At 60.8% G+C, this 8,469-nt stretch overlaps 1 protein-coding gene across 5 annotated transcripts in view; it reads left to right on the top strand.

Moving 5' to 3' along the window:
- Nucleotides 1–8,469, top strand: part of USP36 (ubiquitin specific peptidase 36) — a 30,782-nt gene that overhangs the window by 16,072 nt on the left and 6,241 nt on the right. For all 5 annotated transcript variants that reach the window (XR_003904390.1, XM_029927212.1, XM_029927211.1 and 2 more), the window contains exons 8-15: nt 118–188; nt 674–756; nt 1,877–1,988; nt 5,053–5,193; nt 5,705–5,805; nt 6,372–6,507; nt 7,105–7,737; nt 8,292–8,419. Coding sequence is in view for 4 of the 5 variants with exons in the window: in XM_029927212.1 (XP_029783072.1) it covers nt 118–188; nt 674–756; nt 1,877–1,988; nt 5,053–5,193; nt 5,705–5,805; nt 6,372–6,507; nt 7,105–7,737; nt 8,292–8,419 (1,405 nt within the window). In the remaining variant the exon portion in view is untranslated. The remainder of the gene's footprint in view (nt 1–117; nt 189–673; nt 757–1,876; nt 1,989–5,052; nt 5,194–5,704; nt 5,806–6,371; nt 6,508–7,104; nt 7,738–8,291; nt 8,420–8,469) is intronic.

Below are 8,469 nucleotides of genomic sequence, written 5' to 3'. Positions count from 1 at the left end.
GGGGGGGGGGGGGGGGGGGGGGGGGGGGGGGTCCTCCCAGCCCTGGGAGTTGGAGACGTGGGGGTGGCGCCCCGGGTCACGTGCCCCCCGCCCCAGCGCCGCCGTGTTCTGTTGCAGTGAAGTGCTCAGTGTGCAAGAGCGTCTCGGACACGTACGACCCGTACTTGGACGTGGCGCTGGAGATCCGGGTAAGGACCGGGGCTGGGGGGAGGGGGTTGTGGGCTGCGGGAGTCAGATCCCAGGGAGGGCACGTTACCCAGGCGGGAATGCTCCGGCCCTGAGGTCGGGCCGTGGTTTTTGCATGTTGATTGCCAGCCTTTTTCCTGTGTGTCTTCCTTTCATTTAAAACAAGGTCAGACGTGGCTTTGTGTCCCCGAGGCGTGAGGGGTGGCCACGGTGCACGCGGGACTGGGGGGGGGAGCCGCTGGCTCGCCGGCCTTCGGGAGAGCAGCCTTTCTCGCTCGGGCCCTCTCGCCGCAGCCGGGCCGGGTCACCTGCCCCCGCTCCTTGGCGGTGGGTCCTGGGCGTCAGAAGGTGGCGGCGGCAGGCCGGTTCTGATGCAGGCAGATGGTTGTGATTTGCTGCCTCAGCCTGAAAAAGACCTTACGTTTGCCGTTTCCCGAGTCAGCCTTTTTCTCCTGCCGTTGACGCGATTCCCTGGTTTTGTCCTCAGCAAGCCGCGAACATCGTGCGCGCCCTAGAGCTGTTTGTGAAGCCAGATGTCCTGAGCGGGGAGAACGCCTACATGTGTGCAAAGTGAGTTCTGGTTTGCTCACCTCCCGGAGCTGCCTGCCCCGACCCGGGCCGGCCCAGCCCCCCCCCCCCCCCCCCCCCCCCCCCCCCCCCCCCGCTGTGCGCGTCCTGGAGGAGGGCGAACGGGTCTCAGGACTAAAACCTCACAAATCCGACACGGGGCCGCGGCTCTGTAGCTGGGGTTTGCGTGCGTCACACTTAGGACGCGCCGGGCCCTGTTCCGGGCGCTCCTCACCTGGGAAGTGGGTCCCTTGGCGACACAGCGGCAGGGCGACCCCGCGTGGCCCTCTCCCTGCTCCAGCTGGTCTGCCGCCCGCCTCTGGGATGAGCTGCCTTCTGTGGCTCCATCAGCCTGGGCAGACGGGCCTGTGACCTCGTTCTGCCAAGGGTCGCGTAGATTTACTGCATGGTGGGTGCTGTGCCTTGTGTTTAGCTTTCAAAAGCTACGGTCACTAAAGACGCCTTTTCTTTTCTATTTTTAAATTTACTTAGGGAGGGGGGCGCCTGGGCGGCTCAGTCGGTTAAGCCTCCGGCTTCGGCTCAGGTCAGATCTCACGTTCGTGGGTTTGAGCCCCGCGTCGGGCTCAGAGCCTGGAGCCTGCTTCCGGTTCTGTGTCTCCCTCTCTCTCTCTGACCCTCCCCCTCTCATGCTCTGTCTCTCTCTGTATCAAAAAAAAGAAAAAAAAATTAGGGAGGGAGAGGGAGGGAATCCCAGGCAGGCTCCGCGCTGTCAGTGCACAGCCCAAGGTGGGGCTTGAACTCACAAACCATGAGATCATGACCTGAGTCAGATGCTTGGCCGACTCAGGCACCCAGTCGTCCCCACCCCCCAGCCCCAAGAATGCTTTTCTTAATGAGGCTTTTCAGATTCACTACTCCTGCCCCTTCCTCCCCTCTCTAAGCTTGTCCCCCGTGCCCCCAAGGCTGCCGCTGTCTTCCCCGCCCCCAGCTTCCCTCCGGTGATTCCGGCCGGCCCCGCCTTCCTGTGTGGGGGCTGCTTCTCTGTGCGGGCTGCGCCTTCCTCGGGGCGTCCCCGCCTCCAGCTGGCCTCCCGTTGAGTCACGGGGGTTCGGGTCTCGGGACGCAGAGCGTGAGCCGCACCTTCCCCCTGCCGTCCTCACAGATGCAAGAAGAAGGTTCCGGCCAGCAAGCGCTTCACCATCCACAGGACCTCCAACGTCTTGACTCTGTCCCTCAAGCGCTTCGCCAACTTCAGCGGGGGGAAGATCACGAAGGTGAGCGTGCGCGGCCGCCTCGAGGAGGCCCCAGGCTCACCCCAGAGCAGGGACTTCGAGCCTCAGGACGACAGGGCCTGGCAGCCGGCGCTTTTGCAGAATCCCCGAGCGGTCGTTACTTTTTAACTATTTTCTTAGCAAACTGAGTATTTTTGGGGTTTTTTATAGTTTTTTTAATAGTTTATTCCTCGAGAAAGAGAGAGTTCAGGGGAGGGACAGGGAGAGAAGGGGAGAGCGAGAAGCCCAAGCAGGCTCCGCACCCCCAGCGAAAAGCCTGATCTGGGGCTCGAGCCCATGAACCACGAGATCGTGATCTGAGCGGAAATCAAGAGTCAGCTGCTTCACCGACTGAGCCGCCCAGGCGCCCCAGGGGTCTCTTATTTTTTAGTATAGTTTAATTTTACTGTTTTATTTTAGGAAGTTTATTTATTTTGAGAGAGAGAGAGAGAGAGCATGTGCTCTCACAATTAAGGGAGGGCCAGCGGGTGGGGGAGGGGATCCCAAGGAGGCTCTGCACTGTCAGCGGGACCCCAGACTCAGGGTCCATGAGATCATGACCTCAGCCAAAATCAAGAGCTGGACCCTTAACCGACTACGCTTCCCAGGCGCCTCTGTTTTAGTTCATTAACTTTTTTTTAGAGTAATAGTTATGCCCAACATGGGACTTGAACCCATGACCCCGAGATTGAGAGTTGCTCCCCCAGCTGAGCTGCTGGGTGTCCCCGCACAATGGTGTCAGTAACAGAAGATGTCATATCACGAAAGTGGTTAGAGCTGATGTGGTTTGGGGAAGGCACTTGTCTGTGCCTCCGTTTCCTCGCTGCCAGCCATGGGGGCTGACAGATCAGCGCTTCGCAAACACCGCGTTCTGCACGTGCAGCTGTGTTGTGCTTTGAAAGCGGTCTCCGCTCAGCCGAGTTTGGGAGCTGCCAAACTACAGTTCAGCAATTCTGTTTAATTGCACACCTTCTCAGAGCCTTTATCAATAGGCTGTGTTGCGTTTTGAGTCTCTCGGGAGACTTCTATTGCAGAGGATTTTCTGAAGTTAATTGTTTGGGGATCCAGCCATTCATTCGTTCGTTTTACCATTTTACTCACACTTACGTGCTTACATCGTGCCGCACCGTCAGTGTGCCAGGAAGTAAGTGGGACTCAGCAGTAAATGAGATCATTGAGGTTTTGCCCTAAAGAGCTCGTGTTTCACCTTAGTCTTCCCCGGAAGTAGTTTTCTATCGGAACACAGTTTCAGAAACATGGGTCTGTGATCTGGGGGCCGGTTTCTGGCGGGATCGGACTGGGGCCCACGAGTGTAGTGTGTGCTGAGCTTCTCAGGATTCCCAGTCTGTCCGTGGGAGGAAAAGCTATGTCGGGTCAGCCCCCCCGTGCACTGTGTTGACTGAAGAAACCAGAACCGAAGAAGTCCGTGCTCTGGGGACACCGGGGGCTCCGTTGGTTAAATGTCCGGCTCTTGCTTTCGGCTCAGGTCACGATCTCACAGTTCGAGCCCCTTGTCGGGCTCTGCACTGATGGCCGATGGCTCAGAGCCTGCTTGGGGTTCTCCCCCTTCTCTCTCTCTCTCTGCCCCTCGCTCTCTGTCTCTCTCTGAATAAATAAGTCAATAAATAACCTTTTTAAAATTACTCTTTAAAATAAAATAGTGCGTGCTCTCTTTCGAGGGCTGTAGAGCCCAGGAACGCGCAGCTGGTCAGTGATGGCAAAGCGCACCCGTGGGTGTTTGGGACGGAGCTGTTTCCTGGGGCGCGAACAGATCTCCGGCTCGGTGGGAGCGTGGGCGCGGTCAGTCAGGACGCGCCCGTCACACTCCACAGTGCACGTGGGAGCTCCGTGGTTCACGCCGTGTAGATCACACTCTTTTTTAATTTAAAACTTTTTTAGTGTTTATTTTTGAGACAGAGCATGAGCGGGGAAGGGGCAGAGAGAGGGAGACAGTGTGGTCTCAGGGGAGGGGCAGAGAGGGAGGGAGACACAGAATCCGAAGCAGCTCCAGGCTCCGAGCTGTCAGCCCAGAGCCCGACGCGGGGCTCAAACCCACGAACCGCGAGATCATGACCTGAGCCGGAGTCGGATGCTTAACCGACTGAGCCCCCCAGGCTCCCTGCACTTCATTTTTAAAACGTCTGTTTGTGTATAAGCAGAAATGTACGTAAATCTACCACTCAAAGGTGGGGTTTTTTTTTTTTGAGAGAGAGAGACAAGGAGTGAGGAAGTGTGAGCAGGGCAGGAGCGGGGGGAGAGTTTTAAGCAGGTTCCACGTGCCACATCAAGTGCAGGGCTCAATCCCAACAGCTGTATGAATGACCTGAGCCAAAATCTAAGAGTCACATGCCACCAGCTGAGCCACCCAGGCGCCCCTCAAAGGTAATTCTTGGGAATACTTCGCTATGGAAAATTGTCAGAGTTGAAGTAAATGCTGGCGTGACCTCCGTCCTGATGTGCGTGGTTCTGGTTTTGACTGAGACAGTGACAGGGGGCTCCACGGAGTGAGCGCCGTTTTCTCTGAGGACCCAGCCCGGGGCATCGCCTCCCCGTCCCCCCGCGGTGCTCCTTACGGTGGGGGCGGGGGGGGGGGGCCATGCAGGGGGAGAGAGGAGGAGACCGCGCAGCGCCTGACAGGACGACAAAGTAGGGTTTCATGTCGACCGGTTGGAAGAGACTTTTCTCTGCTTCCTTTTTGTTTTTGTTTTTAATTTTTAAGTATTTATTTTTGAGAGACAGAGCGTGAGCAGGGGAGGGGCAGAGAGAGGGGGAGACACAGAATCGGAAGCAGCTCCAGGCTCTGAGCTGTCAGCACAGAGCCCAACGCGGGGCTCAAACCCACGAACCGCGAGATCATGACCTGAGCCGAAGCCGGATGCTTAAGCAACTGAGCCCCCAGGCGCCCCTGTGCTTCCTGTTGTTTAACCCTGACTGAGGGGCTCTTGCCACAGCGTTGCCGAGTGCACAGCCCCCCCCCAGTTGTCAAAGACCAGCCGAGTCGTGCATTTTACGCAGTTGGGCTGGAGGCGGCGACCCGACCTCACGCTCGCCTGGGCTTTTCCCACAGGACATCGGCTACCCGGAGTTCCTGAACATCCGTCCGTACATGTCGCAGAGCAGCGGCGAGCCTGTCACGTACGGGCTGTACGCGGTGCTGGTGCACTCCGGCTACAGCTGCCACGCGGGCCACTACTACTGCTACGTGAAGGTCCGTGCTTCCGCGCGCCGGTTCCGCGCCTCTGTGTGCTCGTCCGCACGTGCACCGTGGCCGCGTTCATAGCCGTGTCCCGGGCCTGTCGTAGCTTCAGCAGTGGAAGGCAGAGAGGTCTTTAGTGGCCTTGGACTTGGGCTGAGGCTCCTAGGGGAGGCCTGGGACGGCTGGGTGTTGGCAGATCAGACCCAAGAGACCCTCTGCAGGGGCCCCGGCGGCCCGGGACACCAGGAAGGGGCGGGGCTTCAGGGCCAGAGGAGCGGTGGGATGAGATCGTGGCCAGTTAGCACGTGGATGTACATGGTGATTTTTTTTTTTACGTTATTTTTGAGAGCAAGTGCGAGCAGGGGAGGGTCAGAGAAAAGGAGTGACCCAGAACCCGGAACAGGTTCCAGGCTCCGAGCCGAAGTCGGGCACTTAACTGCCTGAGCCCCCCGGGCACCCCTTGCCGCGGATTCCTTCAAAGAGCAGGGTGACAGAAGCGTGCTGAGCGTTTTCCTCCGCGCAGGCGAGCAACGGGCAGTGGTTCCAGATGAACGACTCCGTGGTCCATTCCAGCAACATCAAGGTGGTTCTGAACCAGCAGGCCTACCTGCTCTTCTACCTGCGGTGAGTGGCGCCTGCGGCCCGCGCGGGGGGCTCCTCGGGCCCTTGGGGGGGGGCATCTGCCGGGAAGTGGTTCCCCGGGCCCGTGGTGGGGGGTGTCCGCCGGGAAGTGCTCCTTCGGGGCCCGTTGGGGGGGCATCTGCGGGGAAGTGCTCCTTCAGCTGTAGTGGCCGGAGCCTTGGGGAGGCCAGAGCACGGCTCCATCTGCTCCACGATGAGGGGACTTCAAATGACAATGGGAGGGTCACCTGTTACCTTCTGTTGCTGCCCCGGAGGAGTTGTGTCGTGTCTGGACGGCAGCCACGGGGCAGGGAAGTGTGTGCGCCGGGGCGGAGGATGTGGAGACCGCAGGCATTTGTGCCGTCCTACTGAATTGGGGCGCAGCGATCGAGGGGCGGGGGGGTGGTCCCTGACTTTCTGGTGACGCGAGAGTCCCGTCTCGGAAGGGCTCTGACCCGACTCGCTTCCTGCTTCTGCTGCGCGGACGTCCGAGGCTCTGTGACAGCCCCGCGGGTGTAAGGGGGGGGGCGTGAGAACTCACAGGCCCGTCGGTGTTCTTCCTCTGGCAGAATCCCGGCCTCGAAGAAGAGTCCCGAGGGCCGCCTCCCCAGGGCGGGGCCGTGCGCCGCGGGCCGGGCAGCTGCCGCGGACCTCCCCACGAAGCGTGTTGGCAACGGGGCCCTCTGCTCCCCGCTGACTGCGCAGGTACTTGTTTAATTATTATTACTTTTCTTCGTTTATTTATTTTTGAGACACAGAGAGACAAAGTACGAGCAGGGGAGGGGCAGAGAGAGAGGGAGAGACAGAACTCGAAGCAGCTCCGGGCTCTGAGCGGTCAGCACAGAGCCCGACACGGGGCTCGAACCCACGGACGGTGAGATCATGACCTGAGCCGAAGTCGGACGCTCAGCCGACTGAGCCGCCCAAGTGCCCCCAAAGGTATTTGTTTAAAAGGACCCAGGTTTGTGGAGCAGATCTTCCTACCTGTGCCTCGTGGTGAGGGGGGTCCTGGAGACCCCAGACCTCTTCCCACACCGAACCCGGCCCGGTGGCAGGAGGGCTCCGTGTGTCCCGTGTCCCTCCGTGTTCTCTCTTCAGTTGGCCGTGAGCTAACCCTGGGAGCAGAGGGGAGAGGCGGCAGCGGGGACGCTGGGGCAGCAAGTGCGCCAGACGGTGGCGGTGCGTGCCCCTCGGGCCGGCCGCCGCCATGCGGGGACCGCGGTGGCCTTGCCTCGCGCGCTCTCCACCTGACCTCGCACGGCTCTCTGGCCGTGACCGTGGCCTCCGCTTGCTCCCCTGCAGCGGCCGGACCCGGCGGACCTCGGCATGCCCGTTCCCAGGAGCGGCTCCGTGCTGGGCCTGAAGCCTCAGAACGGATACGGTCCTCCAAAGCCACCCTTGGGGTCCCCTTCGCTCCGACTCTCCAAAACGCCCCCCAGCATGCCATCCATCCTGGATGAGCCCGGGAAGAAAGTCAAGAAGGCGTCTCCCCTGCTGTTCATGTCCCCGTCACGCAGAGCTGCTCAGGGGCCCCACGGTGTCAGCGCTGAGAGCGGCGGCAGCGGGGACAGCCACAGGCCCGGCTCCTGGGACGGCAGGGCCGCCACCCCCTCTACCTCACCCAGGCTCCCGGCCAGAGGGACTGCCAACGGGCCCGCGGCGGGCGGCGTGAGTCCCGAGCCTGACAGGAAGGGTGCTGGCGGCCCCAGCCCGGAGCCCGCTGCCAGCGGCGACGTCACCAGGACCCCCCCGACGCCCAAGAGCAAAGCCGCCCCCTTGGGTGAGCCTCAGGGAGCAAACCCCAGCGCGCTGCCGGACGGAGAGGACGCCAAGGCGGCCAAGCCCAAGGCCCCCGTCCTGAGCAGCACGGCCACCGAGACCGCGAACATCATGTCTCCTCCCCCGGCCAAGAAACTGGCCCTTTCTGCCAAGAAGGTGGGTGTGTGGGGGTCTCACCGCAGGAAGTGTCTATAGGGTTCAGAGAGCAGGTTTGGTAGTGGTCTCGGGGTGGGGGTTGGGGGGGCCCTTTGGCCTCCCTCAGTCAGAGGCACAGAGTGCTTCTGGGTCCTTGCTGGTGCGCAGGGCCGTCCTGGGCGAGGGTGGGGGCTCGAGGGGCCCTAGCGTGGTAACACTGTGTGCGGCTGCCGGGGTTGGGGCAAGGTGGCAGACCCCCAGAGAGGCCTCGGGGGGCCGGGGCTGGTGTGGCGGGCGGGCAGGATCAGGCAGCACGAGGCTCGAGGGCGTAACTGTTGTGCTGAGATTTTTGTTTAAATTTCTTTCCTTTTTTCCTTTTTGTTTCTAACCAAAAACACTTCTGATTCTTCTTCTACCATTCCCCTCCCCCCGCCTCCCCCTTTTTTCTCCTCCTGTCCCCTCATCCTTCTTTCTGGGCTCCTCCTCCTTCTTTTTTTTTTTGTCTTTATTTTCCCTCTTCACTCACGGCAACCTCTTTTAGACCACCAAGTTTTTATTTATGTCAATAACTGCAGGCCAGCACCCTGCGGAGGGCAGCCGGCAATGACCTCCGTCCGCCCCTCTCACCATTGTCCGACCTCACCTACCCCAGGAAAACCACTCACCCGGTCGCCGCCTCCGCCTGGCCTGTCGGCGCCGTCAGGTGAGCTGTGGGCGCGGGCCCCGCGGGCGGCCGCTCCGCCCGTGCTTGGC

Source organism: Suricata suricatta, chromosome 17 (genome assembly GCF_006229205.1).
Source record: "Suricata suricatta isolate VVHF042 chromosome 17, meerkat_22Aug2017_6uvM2_HiC, whole genome shotgun sequence".
NCBI lineage: Eukaryota > Metazoa > Chordata > Mammalia > Carnivora > Herpestidae > Suricata > Suricata suricatta.
The sequence above is the reverse complement of the archived record's forward strand: the minus strand, read 5'-3'. Positions and strand labels throughout refer to the sequence as shown.